General features: G+C 37.1%; 1 protein-coding gene across 1 annotated transcript; it reads left to right on the top strand.

Annotated features, from left to right (window-relative positions):
* The first annotated feature begins 104 nt into the window (after nucleotides 1-104).
* LOC115974791 (sm-like protein LSM7) lies at nucleotides 105-10,043 on the top strand. The gene is made up of 6 exons (XM_031095309.1): nucleotides 105-213; nucleotides 325-418; nucleotides 532-616; nucleotides 1,145-1,216; nucleotides 8,505-8,557; nucleotides 9,663-10,043. The coding sequence occupies exons 2-6, from the start codon at nucleotides 416-418 to the stop codon at nucleotides 9,750-9,752; spliced, it is 303 nt and encodes a 100-aa protein (XP_030951169.1). The 5' UTR covers nucleotides 105-213; nucleotides 325-415; the 3' UTR covers nucleotides 9,753-10,043.
* Nucleotides 10,044-19,017: the final 8,974 nt, after the last annotated feature.

Raw genomic sequence — 19,017 nt, 5'->3', positions numbered from 1 at the left:
TTCGTCAAACTACGTCGCAACCAGGTACCACGTCGTCTACGTGTCTTATAAAGAGAGGGGTAGAAAGGGAAAAATAACTAAACGGTTTGTCGTTTACAATTTTTTGTATTCTCTATATGGGGAGCGACACGCAGTTTTATATATTTTCAGATAAATTGATACTGTCAATCTAGGGCACTCTCTCTTTGCTTTACAAATCTTCATTCCCTGAAGGTATAATAATTTTCTTTTATAGATGACCCAGTTAGTTATAGTTTATTGATTTACTTGTTACCTCTCACGTGTGTAAAATTGATTCACTTGGGTGTGTTTTCTTTTGTTAAGGTTGTTAGAAAATAGTTGTTGTTGCTGTTTGCTGACTGACTCTCAGTGAAATCTAAAAGAGTAGAGTTGGTTGAGAAAACCCAATTAAGATATGGTAAGTCCTTCATCCATTATTTTGTGCGTTTCAATTTTAGATTTGTTGGAATTGTATATAAATGTATGACTGTATGTATATATAATTGATTGTGTACACTGTTGTTGTTTCAGTCTGGAAGCAGGAAAGAAACCGTTTTGGACCTGGCAAAGTTTGTGGACAAAGGTGTCCAAGTCAAGCTCACTGGTGGTAGACAAGGTAGGTAATTGGTAGTGTAATTTCAAATTTGAATATCATATATGCCTATGAGCTTTGGCTGATTCCTAGACTTGAACCCACGACACGTATTGCTTGGGCAACTGAATAAAATAAATTAATGCTGAATGTCAAATGAAAGAGTTTATGGTGATGTGGTTTACAATAGGCATTCAATGTGAAAATGTTTGATGGCGAAGTTACCCAAATGACTTTGTTTCATAACGAAATGAAAGTATGTTTATTGCTTTGAGAACTTCAATATTTAGAAAATTTTTGCTTCTGAGAGCAAGAAACTAGAGGGGTGATTTTAATTACAGAAGTTGCATCTATGGATGGTTGTGTAAATCTTGTATTATCTGGGTATGCTAGGAACACTAGAAGGCGGAAAGAGCCACCATGCTGACTATCATTGACCTTATCAATCCTAGATTCCTAGTTCTGTAGGGGGGATCATTTGTATCAAACAACCATTATGTTGTCATTACTGATCTAATATGAATACATAACTTATTTTGTTTCGGCTTGCAGTGACAGGGACTCTAAAAGGATATGATCAGTTGCTAAACCTTGTTTTGGATGAAGCGGTAGAGTTTTTGAGAGGTAGTTACTTCATGGATTTCTGACAATTTCTTATGAGTCCCTCTGTACGTGTGTATGGTTTTGATGCATCTGTTGAAACTAATTAAATAGTTATGGTCGGATTTAATCAGTTACTAAACCTTGTTTTGGATGAAGCCATAGAATTTTTGAGAGGTCATTACTTCATGAGTTACTGGCAATTGTTTATGACTGTGTGTCTGCGTGCATTCATGTGTGTGTGTGCATGTGTGTATGTGTTTGAGTGAGAGTAATTGCTGTGTGATTTTGAGGCATCAGTTCAACTATCAGTAATTGTTTCTATTAACTCTTCATGTAATCCTATTATGATCATTCTTTAGGACGCTAAACTCATCACAGTTTCCGTGCTGATTGTTGCCAGTTTTATATATATTTTTTCTTTCATAAACTATTCTATGCACACTTATTTTCAATGTTTAATATTTATCTCTGGAAGAACCTCATGGTGCTCTTAAAAGATTCATTTTTATTTTGGAATTTGCTTTTGCTGCAAGAACCCCAAAGTTTCAACTTTCAAGTTGTGGCACTTTGTCCCCCTTTTTTTTTATAAGTAACATAAAAATTTTATTAAAAACACAGCCCAGTACATAGGAAATGTACAAGGCAAAAATATCAAGAAACCAACTTACAATGATCTAGCAAAACAAGAAGGGACATACAAGAAAAGATGGTAAAACAAGACACCATTCGAGAAGAGTAAAAAAGAAGAAAGACTTAAACTAAATAATGGACTGTTCATGACCCTCAAAGCTTCTAGAATTCCGTTCCCACCAGATACACCACATCAAACAGTGCGGCACAAGCCTCCAAATAACTATATTACGATGACGCCTGAAATTGCATGTCCAACAATCCAACAAGCCCACTACCCTTTGAGGCATCACCCAACAAATCCCAAACAAGCAAAAGATCATACTCCACATCTCATAAGCTATAGGACAGTGAAGGAGGAGATGATCTACAGATTCCCCACACCTTTTGCACATAAAACACCACTCAAGGACATCAAAATGCCTCTTCCAAAGGTTGTTTATAGTTAGAATCTTGCCTAAAGCCGCAGTCCAAGAGAAAAAAGCTACCCGAGGAGGAACCTTCGATTGCCACGCCATTTTCCAAGGGAAACAAATGCCAGTAGAAGGGGAAATAGAACGATAATACCCACTCACCTTGAAACCTCGACTACTGGCTGGCTTCCAACAAAGATTGTCAGAACCAACACCCCACACCTTTGTGGAATAGATCAAAACCATAAACGAATCCTGAGATTGTGACTCTTGATCATTCACTAAACGACGAAATTGAATGTCCCAAGAAACTCTCCCATTTGTAAAGCACATAACCTCAGAGACCAAAACATCCCTTGTCCTGCTAATATTATATAAATCTAGAAATGCCTCCTTAAGAGGACAATCCCTACACCACACATCATCCCAAAACTTCACACGAGTTCCATCACCCCCTTCATATTGAATGAACTTGGAAAAATTCCACCAGCCACACCGAATGAGCTTCCACAAACAAACACCATAAGCCCCAGACACAGATTTTGTGCACCAACCACCCCACTCATTCCCATACTTCGCCCCAATGACCCTTCTCCAAAGGGCATCATTCTCCAAACCATAACGCCACAACCATTTGGCTAATAAGGCATAATTAAACCTTCTCAAACACCTAATGCCTAACCCTCCGTTCTTCACTGGCCTACATATCTTAGACCAATTTACTAAGTGAATTTTATGCTCGTCCCCCATACCAGTCCAAAGGAAATCCCTTTGTAATTTCTCCATCCTCTTGGCCACCTTGCCTAGGATAGGGAAAAGAGAAAGGAAATACGTAGGTAGGTTAGAGAGAGTACTCTTAATAAGGGTAACCTTACTCCCCTTAGATAAATACAACCTCATCCAACCAGCTAACCTTCGCTCCATCTTCTCTAAAATAGGATTCCAAATCGTCTTATCTTTAAAAGAAGCACCCAACGGAAGACCTAAATATTTCAGCGGAAGAGCAGACTCCTTACAGCCCAAAATCTCAACTAGCTCATGAATATTAGGCACAACCCCAACTGGAACCAATTCAGACTTTCCTAAATTAATTTTTAGCCTTGACATCTCCTCAAATCTAGAGAGAATCCCACGCAAAGCTGTTATATGATTGCTATCAGCATCACAGAAAACAAGTGTATCATCCGTGAACAAAAGATGAGACACCGTCATCAAGGAACTAGTCACATTCCCCACTGTGAAGCCCAAAAGCTGCCCTGCTGCAGTAGCTGCAACCAACATACAGCTCAAGGCCTCCATGACAATATCAAAGAGAAAAGGGGATAAAGGGTCACCTTGCTGAAGTCCTCTAGAACTCTCAAAAAAGTCAGAAGGGCTACCATTGATCAAAATGGAGAATTTAACAGTTGATATACAACACCTGATCCACCTTCTCTACTTTTCGGAAAAGCCACACTGCTGTAACAGAAACATGAGAAACTCCCAATTCACATGATCATATGCTTTCTTAATATCCAGTTTACATAGCACCCCCGGAACCCTTGCCTTCAATCGACTATCTAAACACTTAGAAGCTATAAGGATAGAATCTAAAATCTGTCTACCTTTCACAAAGGCATTCTAAGATTAAGAAATAAGGCCGTGAACCATCCTACGCATTTGATTAGCTAACACCTTAGCAATAATCTTGTACAACCCTCTCACCAAACTAATAGGCCGAAAGTCTTTGACATCCACAGCATCACTTTTCTTAGGAATGAGAGCAAGAAAAGTAGCATTGAGGCTCTTTTCAAACACAGCGTGGGCATGAAAAATATGAAACATATTCATAATATCTGTTTTCACCAAGCTCCAACAGGACTGGAAAAATGCCATTGTAAAACCATCCGGACCTAGCGCTTTATCACCATTGAAATCATGGACCACTCCAAAAACTTCTTCCTCATCAAAAGGTCTGTCCAACCAAGGTCTTGTCCCCTAATATTAGCAAAATCCCAAAACATAGTCATGCCTATGAGCCTATCTCAGATGGTTGTTTGGATGACACTTGATTTTTATTTTGGTTCAAATTTTATTTGGGTACATTTCTATGTTTAAAATTGTTGTGGAAAGTTGAGTATAGTTTAAAGTAACACAGTTGTTCTAACATGTTACCGAAGGCAGCAAAGTGCCTTACTTCACACATGAGGGCTTTCTTTCTTTCTTTGTGTGTGTGTGTTTAATAATAAAACAAAAGGTAGGGTGGGTTACCGTGGGTAAGAGAAACATGGGAAGAGATATGCCTGTGTTTGCTAGCCATTTACATAAAGTACCATGCTGCTTCATAGTGAAAACTTTCACACCTCTTGAATTGATGACAAATTTATTGAAGGCTTTTAGAACTCTCAGCTTCATGCTTTGAGGTTAGGCATAAGGAAACTCCTTGTGGACCAGCTTAGTAGCTTATTTTCTATTTATAATGTAATGTTTAATGAAAGAGATTGTGGTCTTTTATCAAATAAAATGATTTAAACATGATTTCACCCATATTTGTTTAGGCGTACAGATTTTATTAATGTGATTAAAACCCGTTCAAGATAATGTACCTCTTAATTACTGCCCCTTGTTTCAAGGGAATACCCTTTGATTCCAACCATGATGTCAACATATTATATGCAAGTATGGTTTACATCTCATGCTTTGATGGAAACCATTTTTTTTTCCTTTCTAGAAAATTCCTTCTTTTATTCTTTCTTTGGGGCTTCCTCTTGTATAAATGATTGGGAACGTAAGTGAAACCTCCTTTAAAGATTTATAAGAGGTGAGGGAAATTTGGTTCTAGTGCTCAAGAGTTAATTCGGGATATTTTGGATGATGGAGAGCTCTTTTGGTACCTTTCTTAGTCTTTCTAAAGTTGAATTGAGTCATATTTTATTGTTTGTTTTTGTTTGTTTGCTGCTGGATCAGTTTTAATTAAGTTTTGCTAGAAATAAGGGAAATTTGGTAATTTCTAGAAATCTGGATTGGGCTATCCTTTGCCTTATTCTATCTTTTGAGTACTTTTCCTATTTGGTTTAGAAGTTCTTAAGTCCTTTTTGTTTGTTAATAGTAATCTTAGTCATTCTAAATAGGTTATTTAGAGGAATAGTCATTCTAAGAAAGTATTTATCAAGAGCCTACATAAAGGCTTATTATTCCCAAAAATATTCATAATGAGGTATAAAAAAATATTCATAGTGAGATTGTTTTAATAAAATTCCGGCAGCTTATTTGAGCTTTGAGGGTGTGACTTACTTCTCCTACCTAAGTGTGATTCCATAGAGAATTTACCTTTCATTATTTCTTGTTTTATTCACTGTTTTAACACCAAATTGCCATCAATATATTCAAGATTCAATCTTTTTTTTACCTAAACCCTTAAATATCAATCCTTATTCAAGTACCCTTTAAGATCTCATCAAGAAATCTAATTTAGTGCTGAATTCCTAAGGATCCTACATCAAAATTGGTATCAAAGCCCATCAAGGCTTCCATCCTGCGTCAATAAATCCCATGTACTAGGGTTGTTTTAATGAAATCTATTACTTCAAAAATAAATAAAAATCATCCTTCTTTTATCCAACTAAGCTTGCGGAAATCCTAAACTTTATTCCCACAACTCTCTTCTACCGAGCCCTATTTATTTGTTGAAATCCTTATAAATAAAGCAGAAAAGATGATTATTAATATGGTACTGAATTCTAAATAATCTTGCATCAGATATGATACTGGAACTATTCTTTAATATCATTGTTACCACATCAATGGTCCATTGTGCACCATGTGAGTCCATAAGTTTCAGATACCAATTGTCTCTCTCCAAGAGAAGGAATTACAAAAGAAAAAATCAAGATCTAACATCACATTGGATGTTGGTTCACCATGTTGCACTTCACACAGCACATGTTGGGACTTGCTTGAGACTTGGTGGCATGCGATTTCCCACCTGTTCCTTCCTGTGCTGGATGGAGCATCAGCCAAATTTGTGGGTGGCTTCTTTCCAGCGTAAGAAGGAACTGAATTCCATTGTAAGCACTTTTCTAGCTAAGAGCCTTGTAACTCAATGGCATTGCCTAGTGTTTCCAACGGAGACATCTAGGTTCAAATCCCCCTCCCCCTGCTTAAATGTAAAAACCTTTTTTTTTAGAAGAAAATTTTAAAAATCTAGCAAAACATTTTTAATGTAATTGTAAGATTTAAGCTTCATGTGATAAGTGCACAAGATGGGGCTCAAATTGGTATATGTGGTTACAATTTGCATCTGATTGTTGAGAGAATACATCAGAAATGAAAACTGTGATGAACTCACAGTTGGCAACTTTCATGTTCCTTTTCTTCCCAAATTAGTTAATAGCAACAAAATAACATTAGACTAATTAGTTTATTATGTATGTATGCTCTCTCTGTTGCTGTTTGTACTTCTGATACTTTGCCAAATACAGTTTTTAGTAAACATGGTAATACACGTTGGTCTATTTACATGAGCCATTTGTTATGGTAATTTGGTCACTTTAACTACAATCCCTGTTGAGTTACATGGCCATTTGTTATGTGGGCTATTGTCATATGGAGATTATTTCAGCACTTACTTCTTAATCGGTTTATTGAGTAAATTGTAGAGTCAACTAGAACAGTGATAGGTGATAAAAATGTGGAGAGTGAAGTTCAGGTACACGCCATAAGAGTTTAAGTGACTGGCAGAGTTCTTAAAGAAAAGTTCACTGTTTCCTGAAATGACACCTCTAATGACACCTCTTCCCCTTGTAAGAGTAAGGTGGAGAGTGAGGTCATGAGTTCAAGGCCTGCTGAGTTCATATGTAATTTTCTAATGAAAAAAAAATTAAAGTTTGTTTTATAAGGATAAACCATGATAGGACACAATCTGTCAGGATGGATGGGGTGTCACCCTTTTTTACATATTTTGGTCAAGCAAAGATTTGCAAGAATTACTGGAGCCATGGGTTTAATTATTTTGCTTATATTTGACTGAGTGGTGGATAACATTAATGCATAAAAACCAAAAAAGTAAGTCTTTTGAAAAAAAGAAAAAGAAAAAGAAAAGAAAAGTGGTTCTCAACTATTCTCCTCTCCTTTAAAGTAAGTCTTTTTTAAAAAGGGAAAAGAAAAGAAGCATTATGTTTAGTTTTCAATGTAATTTCCTCTTCCAGATAATATTGGAAAACTAAAGCATGCAAAAAATAGATGATGCCCTATCAATGTTAGTGCAGCACTTCCCCATCATGGATTGTCCTATTTATATATAAGGCATACTGAAGGGGAAAAAAAGGCTATAGTGTGCCAATCAAAACAAAGGAACATGATCTTTGGCCTATCCTTTAGTGTTCTGTAGTTTTTATTTAGAAGGCTAACATTTAGTGGAATCCAATTAAAAGATGGGCTTCTTTGCTTAATTGTGACATTTCACAAATCCCATTGATTCAAGTGTTGAGACACCATGGTGAGACTTCATGTTCTATCCTGTCTTTTTTGGGTATTTGGGCACTCAAGCTTAACTATTTTAAATGTCAATGCCTTGTGGTTCAGATGGACTACCATTAAATAAAAAGGGAGATTGAGTTTTTGGCCTTGCTTTCATTAGATCAATTTGGCCCCAAATGATTAGATAATTAAAGTTGCAACATGCCACGCGACATGCTTTCAAATTGTTATCTTCTAAAAAGTAAAGTTGCATTTAAACAGTTTGATGGTTATCTTTATTAGAAGATGTAAAACTCACATGTATCTGACACTTGAATGATTTGGAAATTTAACAATATTTGTAGGTTCTCCTAGATAACAGCCATCTAGAAGGCCTATGTGCCAGTTAATGGCAGCTATATGAAGAAATTTTAATATAGCAAAGGATTGTAATAGTTATCATTACTTAGTTCCTATGCATGTAGGCACCCACTTTTAGCTAGTATCCTCCGGTAGGTTTGTGCTAACCCGCACCTGTTGAAATATGATAGCAATCTGTTCTAATTTGAATAGTGTTATATGGTAAGCAATGTCAAGTAGTCAATAAGAGGGCTAATAAGCCTGATAGGCTACCCACATTGGATGTGTATTTTCTTGAATCCATTTCTGGGCTTCTTTTGTTGCATGTAGTATTGTTTTCTTGGATTCAGATTTCTATCACCTATATTTGCCTTATCTTTTACCAGGAAACTTGGTAGTGATACTGTATTTATACAACTTCTTGAAATTTCTAGACAAATTAACTTGGAATATTTGCCTGTGTTCTGCAGATCCTGATGATCCACTGAAGACTACTGATCAGACCAGGCGCCTGGGCCTAATAGTATGTTCTCTTCCAGTATATATGCATTTAATTTAATTGTTCATGAATATAAACATCTAGAATGTCAGCATGTAACCCAAAGGTTGGATCTTACCGTTACAAGACACATTGGCATGCTATCTAACTTATTTATGATGAAAATTATCGTCTTTAGAATTTGCTAGACCATTTAATATGAAAAATACTTGCCCTTTTACTTTATTCTCACAAGTTTGAATTGGTAAAATGACAGTGAGATTTTAACTGCCCAAAAGACCATTAGATCAACCTCATCACTGTCATGGTCAAATTTTTTACTTTAATCATGGTCAAATTTTTTACTTTAAGGTAGTTGCAAAAAAGATGTCATCATAGAGCTTGAATTATAGGATCCAAACATGATGCTCAATGATTTTTTTTTTTTCTAATACTGCTTGAAGCCACTTTTCTTGTGAAAGCCTACTGACGGCAAGTTACTTAGTTTTCGGCACAATTCTCAAGAATGTAATAATAAGCTGCCAATGGCATGACTTGGAGCAAGACAAGACATCTTTGAATTGTTGTGAATCTCTTTAAAGTGGTATCATTCTGTAGGACCTGTTTTAATAATGTACTTCAATATTTTCCAAGATTCTTGTGTGTTCTTGTGAATTATTTGATCACTGGCCTATTGTTGTCAATATTACTAGCTTCTCAATTCGCTTTTACCAAAAAGAAAATGTTGGTAACAATGATATGGATTCTGAGTCATTAGGAAAGAGAAACGTTCACTGTAGCAGTTCTTTATTCAATACTGCTTTATATAATGAAAAATAAAAGGCTGGATTCAGTGACTGGTTACTCAAAACAATGTTGGAGCATTTAATTTAAACATATCAAAGGTGGAGAAAGGAAATAATTTCAGCCATTATTTCCCTGAATATATATTGAGAAAGAAAGATACACTAGCAAAATCTTTAGTGTACTGGAAGTGACTTTTCTTGTTCAATAAAGTTTCTTATTTACTTATCAAACAGAAAAAAAAAAAAAAAAGAAACTTTAAACAATCTTCCATGATTCTTACTCTTTCAACTTTGTTTTCTTGTTGGAGGTAAAAAAATTTTGATGGTGATTTATTGTGTTGCAGGTTTGCAGGGGAACCGCTGTAATGCTTGTGTCCCCAACAGACGGCACAGATGAGATTGCCAACCCTTTTATCCAGCCAGATGGGGCCTAAAGACACATTATCTTCCTCAATCTGTAGGCCTAACTTGCTCTACAAGTTGGACTAGTAGACATCAAGAAATTATGTTTGACAAACAACTTGCAACAATGGAATTTGTGGGTTCAATTTTTAGTGAATTACCAAAAAAAAAGAAAAGAAAAAGAGTAAATTCTGCATTAAATGATTGACTTGGGCATAGTCTCTAAAAGCTGCAGTCAACTCTAAAGGCCGCAATAAGCTTTTAATTTTTGGCCTTTAGTTCTGTAGGTGATAGCCAGTAAAGTGCTTAGTCTTTGCCTCTAAGTTTTCCTCTGCTTATACAGCTCTATTTGTTTTAACATTAATATTTTCTAAAAAAAAATTAGTCAATTTTTAAAAAGTAATTTTAAAAAAACTATTTTATTTTTCAATGTTTACGTAGTAATTTTTGAAAAACTCTTTCATTTTGCTATGTTTGGTGAAGTCCCTAAAAATGAGATAGAACTGTTTTTCATAGTTTTCATATTGCCTCTTAAAACTTTCTTTATTTAGCATGACATTAAATAGAGTTGTTTTTAAAAAAAAATTAGTGGAAAATAATTTTTAAAAAATAATTTATATTTTTAATATAAGATTTTCCGTTGACCAAAAATAGTTTTCTTTTAACATTTTTTTTTTTTAATGCTACCAAGCATAGAAAAAAGCAGAAAAGTAGAAAATTATAGTTACTGAAGATTTTCCATCAAAATAAACAGTGATATTAGTTTCCAACAAAAACACAATTGCATTCATAATATCATTTAAGTTATGGATGACCACTTGATTCATAAGTTCAGTCTACTATTTCACCTATATTTTCTATTCTCCTTGTTATTGTTAACCATTTACTTTAATTTTACAACAAATTCTAAATTTATATAATAATAATAATAATAATAATAATAATAATAATAATAATAAGAAAAAGAAAAAAAGAAAACTGTGGGAAAATGAAAATCTGATTTTTACAAAATAAAATTTTTTAACCTCATAAGAAAGAAAATGCTTTATTATGCTCAACTCCTTTTTCCTTCCAATTAAATCAGAGTATTAGACCAATGTTTGTCCCTGGGGACCTTCCTGTAACAAGCTTAAAAGACCCAAAAAAAAAAAGATACTTGGAATTTTCATGGACAAATATAAGTTGATCCCATTCTCTTCATGGACCTTACATGGACAAAATGTCCAAAGCAAGAGCTTCAAAATATAAAATTCTAACTTCAAAAGCAGCATATAAACGCAGACCCAGAATTTCATGACCAAATCTCGTTGTGGTCCACGTCTTTATTAATCTTTTGGGAATAACTAAAATGAAAATCTCTCACCCACGGGATTTTTAGGAAACCAATTGAAGAAAGAGAAATCCTCTTATGTTAATGTCACCCATGTTATTATGTTCCTAGATTTTCATTTTAAAAATATTTTCGGAAAGACAATCTCTTTTGTGGACTGCTTTTACTTTTAATTTTTTTTTTCTTTTATTCATTTTACTTACTTTTTGATAACCTCCAAATCAAATATGGCATCGAATTCGAATCTCCTTTATCTTATCTAATTGTTTATCTGAGCAAAAATTATAAAACCTCCATAAATTATTCGAACTTATACTTTGATTCTCCTACTACAGTTCCATCTTTATCGAAATTGTCCGATAGATGATGAGGATGATAACAAAAATTACAACTCTAAAGAGAAAAACATTGATACTCCTTTGCATATAATATAGTATAGAGTTCTTTTACAAATACAATAAAATTGCATAATATTTTCACAACAAGTTGAGAGATTGGGCCCGTTTGGTAGAGGAGTTTGAATAATGTTGTTTGGATGTTTTTGATATATGTTGAAATATGTGTAAGGTTGTTTAAAATGTGAAAATATATGTTAGAACTTGCTCACTAAACAGAGCCAAGTCAAAATGAAAAGGGGGAAAAAAATTGAAATTATAATAAGATCTACCACAACTAAATAAGGCCCTTTTGTACTTTTATTGATATTTTTGGACTTTTATTGTAAAAATTGAAATTAAAATTTTGATTTTAATTATTGAAATGTGATGGGAATGCAATTAATGAACCAAACATCATAATATTATATTCTTGTAATGAGATTCTAAGAATCTAAGATTGTGATGCAATGTAACATTTCGTGAATTAAACGCTGTTTGAGAATATGGAAGAAACCAAAAATGGAAATCAAATGGTGGGGGTAGTACAATAGACAAAGCTGATGATGATAATTGGAGTGAAAGCCACTGCACCATTTTTCGTAAGTGGGAAATAGTAATGACTTGGCATTGCTTTGGGTGCTATTGACTATTAATTCCCAAGTACCATATGAAGTCATGAAGAAGAGAAACATAAATTATCCAGCTCTCCTCTCATTGAGACATCAACATATGTATGTATGTTTAGCCGTTAGTTTATTTTTTATTTTTAAAAAAATCACTATAAGTCAAAATGAAAAAGGAGAAAAAAATTATAGTAAGATCTACCACAACTAAAAGCAAAGGTATTATGAAAATATTGTGAGATTTTATTATGAAATTTAACATGATAGTAAATAAAGCATAAATCAAATGTGTGATTTTTTTGTTGCTAAATTACCATTTCTTTTAACTTGCAAAAATTAAAAAGGTGTAGTAATTGACTAATTGGCAAGTAAGTAAGCAAAGTTACACCTAACATTTTTTTTTTAGAATCAAGTTACACCTAACATGATAGTATGTAAAGCATTATTATTTGTTAAAACTGAACCACGTTATTTTAAGGTTTCAAAAAACCACAAATAATGCCCCGCACCACACCTATTAATATATATTTAATAGATATTTAGCATATATTAAATATATATTGTGGGGCCCGAAATCTGAGGTCCCAGCCCACTTAGTATAAGAAGCCCAAGCCCAGGCCCAGGCCGAGGAGCCTTACTGCTAAAGACGCGCAATGAAAGCTCCTCGAAGGTCCAGGGATGTGGCCGAGGACGACTTTGCACCCAACATCTTGCGGAGAGGCCTGAAGAAAAGGACAAATTCAGTACAAGATAAGCACAAGGGAGAAGGCTGCCAACGCCTTAATGTGGAGCCCATCGCCTGACAAACCCATACCGATATTATGCTGTCCAGTTTTTCCCAACCACTTTGATATGAGGATTAACAAGACGAGTAACCACCCCAAACAAGGAGAAACGGACACGTAGGTGAAGGATGGGAAGGAAATATTAGTATAAAAGGGAAGCTTATGGCATTGAGAGAGGAGGTCTTCCCGGGAACCAGAAAAAGGGGGGAAGATGCGCTCATAAAAATGGACGACGGCGAGGACGAGACGCTCCTCGGACTAATTCCGAGGAGATAGATCTTCACACTACGTCCGCGTAAGGCTTAGACATACAGGCCAAATCCCCCCTCGAATGGGCTTCCATGAAAATCCTGACTAAACCGTTACCCCACGACCAAGGTCTAGCCTTTCCAAACCCACTCTCTACAAATCATATTGTTCGGGCCCTTTACACACAAGCCCAACATAATCCTTGGGTCGTAAAAATTGTGTCCCTACAATTGGCGCCGTCTGTGGGAAGGCTTGCGCGTTGGCGCGGGTGGCGGTGGAGTCAATTCTCTAGCAAGCAGAGGTTCGTGAGGTTTCCTACGTCTCCGGCAACACACAGCTGTTGCTCCGACATAAACTTCTGCTAGGGGCTACGCCTTGCAGTGCCAAGGGCGCGGGCATCTCTAGGGGCTTCCAGCCTCAAGCCAACTCTCCCAGCCTTGGTATAGGGGCTTATGATCGAAAAATAAACCAAGTTTTGGACAGAACCAAGGCCTTGCATGGTCCACGGACTCAAGCCTATGGGGAAACCAAGTACAAAAAAGAAATCTTAAAAGTTTTGGACAGAACCAAGGCCTTGCATGGTCCTCGGACTCAAGCCTATGGGGAAACCAAGTACAAAAAAGAAATCTTAAAAATTTTGGACAGAACTAAGGCCTTGCATGGTCCTCGGACTCAAGCCTATGGGGAAACCAAGTACAAAAAAGAAATCTTACAAGTTTTGGGACAGAACCAAGGCCTTGCATGGTCCTCGGACTCAAGCCTATGGGGAAACCAAGTACAAAAAAGAAATCTTACAAGTTTTGGACAGAACCAAGGCCTTGCATGGTCCTCGGACTCAAGCCTATGGGGAAACCAAGTACAAAAAAGAAATCTTAAAAGTTTTGGACAGAACCAAGGCCTTGCATGGTCCTCGGACTCAAGCCTATGGGGAAACCAAGTACAAAAAACAAATCTTACAAGTTTTGGACAGAACCAAGGCCTTGCATGGTCCTCGGACTCAAGTCTATGGGGAAAACAAGTACAAAAAAGAAATCTTAAAAGTTTGGACAGAACCAAGGCCTTGCATGGTCCTCGGACTCAAGCCTATGGGGAAACCAAGTACAAAAAAGAAATCTTAAAAGTTTTGGACAGAACTAAGGCCTTGCATGGTCCTCGGACTCAAGCCTATGGGGAAACCAAGTACAAAAAAGAAATCTTAAAAGTTTTGGACAGAACCAAGGCCTTGCATGGTCCCCAGACTCAAGCCTATGAGGAAACCAAGTACAAAAAAGAAATCTTCAAGTTTTGGACAGAACCAAGGCCTTGCATGGTCCTTATGGGGAAACCAAGTACAAAAAAGAATCTTACAAGTTTTGGACCAAGGCCTTGCATGGTCCTCGGACTCAAGCCTATGGGGAAACCAAGTACAAAAAAGAAATCTTAAAAGTTTTGGACAGAACCAAGGCCTTGCATGGTCCTCGGACTCAAGCCTATGGGGAAACCAAGTACAAAAAAGAAATCTTACAAGTTTTGGACAGAACCAAGGCCTTGCATGGTCCTCGGACTCAAGCCTATGGGGAAACCAAGTACAAAAAAGAAATCTTAAAAGTTTTGGACAGAACCAAGGCCTTGCATGGTCCTCGGACTCAAGCCTATGGGGAAACCAAGTACAAAAAAGAAATCTTACAAGTTTTGGACAGAACCAAGGCCTTGCATGGTCCTCGGACTTAAGCCTATGGGGAAACCAAGTACAAAAAAGAAATCTTAAAAGTTTTGGACAGAACCAAGGCCTTGCATGGTCCTCGGACTCAAGCCTATGAGGAAACCAAGTGCAAAAAAGAAATCTTACAAGTTTTGGACAGAACCAAGGCCTTGCATGGTCCTCGGACTCAAGCCTATGGGGAAACCAAGTACAAAAAAGAAATCTTACAAGTTTTGGACAGAACCAAGGCCTTGCATGGTCCTCGGACTCAAGCCTATGGGGAAACCAAGTACAAAAAGAAATCTTAAAAGTTTTGGACAAAACCAAGGCCTTGCATGGTCCTCGGACTCAAGCCTATGGGGAAACCAAGTACAAAAAAGAAATCTTAAAAGTTTTGGACAGAACCAAGGCCTTGCATGGTCCTCGGACTCAAGCCTATGGGGAAACCAAGTACAAAAAAGAAATCTTACAAGTTTTGGGACAGAACCAAGGCCTTGTATGGTCCTCGGACTCAAGCCTATGGGGAAACCAAGTACTTGAAAGAAAAACTATGTTACATGAATCTTAAAATCTATCCGAGAAGAACTCCCCGTTAACAGTTGGGTTAATCCCTATGCTAAACGGATTCCCCAGTCTACCCTCGGATCCTCAGTACCAAAGGGATTAATGCAACATAGAGCAATATGTTACCAAAAACACGATTGAAGTCCCTCACTGTTTGGCTACCCTCTCGGATGAATTATTCAGAAGTTTATCGTACTCGGACATTTGTCCAGCATGCATCGCACAGCGCTCGGCCATTATCCTGGTTAGTTCCAAGAGTTTAATTTATTGAGGATTGCCATCATTATACTTAATAGTGTTCGTAGGTTTAAACTAGTATGAATCTGTATTAAGGCATTTGTTTGCTCCGAGTATCATCAAAGGCAAGCTTATATCTAACATTCATGCACAAAGTAGATGTTGCAGGAAAGAAAAATATTTAGAAAGAAATAAACTCATTTTTTATTAAGACAAAGGAATAGTACAGTATACAATGAAAAGCTGAAACAAGCTTACATTACAACTAACTACGTAAGTAGAAAGAAAAAATACAAGAGGGTAAAGACAGAGCTGAAGGAGAAGCACAGAGGAGAGATTGGCTGCTGTTCCAAGATGTTGTCTAAGGAAACTATTCCTCGACACTTTTACATGCCCATAACTCAGGCAGCCAAAGAACCCAACTTGGGGCCTGCACCATTGAAGAAAAGGTGCAGGGAACCTGACCTCAGGCTAACACCATTTGAAGAAACGGTGCAGAGAGCCGGAGGTGGAGGAGCCTCCGCAAAAATTTGCCTGCTACAAGGCAGACGGCGCTGATGGCGGAAATTCCTTCTTCTGACATACCAAAAATCTGGCATGACCAGAACTTGCTTCGGATTTTGACTAAAAGAGGGAGGAATACCATCTTCCTCCTGTCAAAACAGGGGACTGGCTTGAATCTGTGCCATCCTTGCCCGTACCATATCACCTTGAGAATTCGGTGCCTCTGAAGCGTGCGGAGACCTTTCATCCCCATCCACGCCTCAAACATCTTGCTTTAAGGCAGAGTGGCACTAGAAATGGAGATCGTGAGTATGACAGAAGAAATATGATTCTGAAGGGAACAGGAGAGTTCATGTGCAAGTGGAGTGATCCCCTATCCTATTTATACACAGAAGTAAACCGGTGGCATTTAATTCATGCAAGTTTCCAAGGAACGCTACGGACGAAGCAGACTTGGCTTAATTTCCAACTTCATCCTCAGCCGTAGGATCTGAAGATCCTCGTGAAGGCGCGCCTCGAGTACCGAAATGTCAGAGGACCCTGCATAAACGAAAAATAAAGGAGTGACCCTTATCTTGACACGCCTCCCATGTAAATGAAAAAATACAAATAATAGTGGAGTATTGGATTTGAGCGAGCCATAATGTGGGCCTAACGTCACCAAAACCCTCCTCCCCGACTAAAAAGCCGGGCAGCAGGATTTTGAGGGGCTATTGTGGGGCCCGAAATCTGAGGTCCCAGCCCACTTAGTATAAGAAGCCCAAGCCCAGGCCCAGGCCCAGGCCCAGGCCGAGGAGCCTTACTGCTAAAGACGCGCAATGAAAGCTCCTCGAAGGTCCAGGGATGTGGCCGAGGACGACTTTGCGCCCAACATTTTGCGGAGAGGCCTGAAGAAAAGGACAAATTCAGTACAAGATAAGCACAAGGGAGAAGGCTGCCAACGCCTTAATGTGGAGCCCATTGCCTGACAAACCCATACCGATATTATGCTGTCCAGCTTTTCCCAACCACTCTGATGTGAGGATTGACAAGACGAGTAACCACCCCAAACAAGGAGAAACGGACACGTAGGTGAAGGATGGGAATGAAATATTAGTATAAAAGGGAAGCTTATGGCATTGAGAGAGGAGGTCTTCCCGGGAACCAGAAAAAAGGGGGAAGATGCGCTCATAAAAATGGACGACGGCGAGGACGAGACGCTCCTCGGACTAATTCCGAGGAGATAGATCTTCACACTACGTCCGCGTAAGGCTTAGACATACAGGCCAAATCCCCCCTCGAATGGGCTTCCATGAAAATCTTGACTAAACCGTTACCCCACGACCAAGGTCTAGCCTTTCCAAACCCACTCTCTACAAATTATATTGTTCGGGCCCTTTACACACGAGCCCAACATAATCCTTGGGTCGTAAAAATCGTATCCCTACATATATAGTATATATTTGTAATATATATGAAAACCGATCAAACCACACAAAATCATATGGTGATCGATCTATTAAAGTGTGGTGTAATGAGAGTTTTGGAAAAACCACATTGCATCATAGAATGACCAATCTATTCAAATGCGATGCAGTGATGGTTTTGAGAAAATTAATTGCATTACAAGGCGTGGTGCTAAATATGGCTCAAAACCACATCGAACTGCAATGTGTACACCCCTAACAAAAAGTAGGGGTGTGCTGTGTGCATCCAACTTACTAATCCAATCCAACTCAATCGGATTACTAGGGTTTGTTTAAGATGGCAAATGTTGAAATTTTATTTTAAGCCTTGGATTGGGTTAGAGTTGATAATTTTTTCAATTTATCTGACCCAACTAACTTTTTTTTTTTTTTTTTTTTTTGAGAAATTGACCCAACTAACTTGATCCAACATATATATAAGTTTATTTTATTACTCTTGTGTGGCTCTGTCACTGCAAATTAGCTATCGTTTGAGCATTGAAATGATTGGTGTTTATGTAGTTTTGATTTGGTAGAAGTTAGTAATAACTCCTCTTCCCAGTGGTTGATAACCAAGATCTTGAACTTCTTGTGGCCTTGTGCAATACCCTCCCTGATTAATAACTAAAATTTTGAGCAGTTTTTGCCTTTGTGTTAATAGCAGCCCTGATTATGGATTACATGTGGAGACTGCATAACAGAGTTGTCTTTAATCATGAAAAAGGTAAATTTTACTGATGCAACAATTTAAAGAGAATGCCCAAACATCAGGTGGTGAGACAGAAGTGTGGAAGAAACTCGAGCCATTCTGACTTTGTGGTCTGTACAGCTTGCTAAATTTGAGCTTAATTTGCAAAATATTTTGGATGAAAATGACTTCAGGAATTGTGTTTAATAGGTACCTCAGCTACCATGCAATGTGACACTGTTAGCAGCTCTTTTAAATTTTGGGTTAAAAGAGAGGTCACGCTCTAAAGAATAAATGGGGTTTGGTGTTGAGGAATTGAATAAAGACTTTTGTAATCTTTAGTTTTATTTATTTATTATTATTATAATCTTTTGTAATCTTTAGTTAGCTGTTTAATATGTTGAAACACATATCATTAATTCTACGTAGTGATGCCTCTGCCTTTACAATTAGAAGGAGAACTTTTTTTTTTTTTTTTTGGAGATAATTACAATATGTGGTTAATCCCGCAACTCGAATATTTTTCCCCTTGGACCCCCAAACACTTTGTATATGGAGAGGTGCCAATTCAACTTCAAGGTCTTTGACCAATTAGGAGGAGAGCCTGAAATCAATTAAAAAAGAAAAAAGAAAAAAAAAAGGGGATTTGAGAGTGTTAATGCACTAATGATACCTACATTGTGACTATTATTATTATTTTTATTATCATCAATTTTTTTTAGTAAGTAAAAAAGAGGATCTTCCTTGTGAATCCTACTACCATTATTAGATTAAAAATGATTTTTTAAAATAATTTAATAGTATAAGAACGAAA

The sequence above is a fragment of the Quercus lobata genome, chromosome 2, assembly GCF_001633185.2.
Source record: "Quercus lobata isolate SW786 chromosome 2, ValleyOak3.0 Primary Assembly, whole genome shotgun sequence".
Classification (NCBI taxonomy): domain Eukaryota; kingdom Viridiplantae; phylum Streptophyta; class Magnoliopsida; order Fagales; family Fagaceae; genus Quercus; species Quercus lobata.
Note: the sequence above shows the minus strand (reverse complement) of the source record. Positions and strands in the feature narration are given on the sequence as shown.

Bases quoted from the DNA above. Each gene is read 5' to 3' on its own strand.
- LOC115974791 (XM_031095309.1), top strand. The intron at 617-1,144 runs GTAGGTAATTGG...TTCGGCTTGCAG, and splicing joins GCTCACTGGTGGTAGACAAG to TGACAGGGACTCTAAAAGGA. The intron at 1,217-8,504 runs GTAGTTACTTCA...TGTGTTCTGCAG, and splicing joins AGCGGTAGAGTTTTTGAGAG to ATCCTGATGATCCACTGAAG.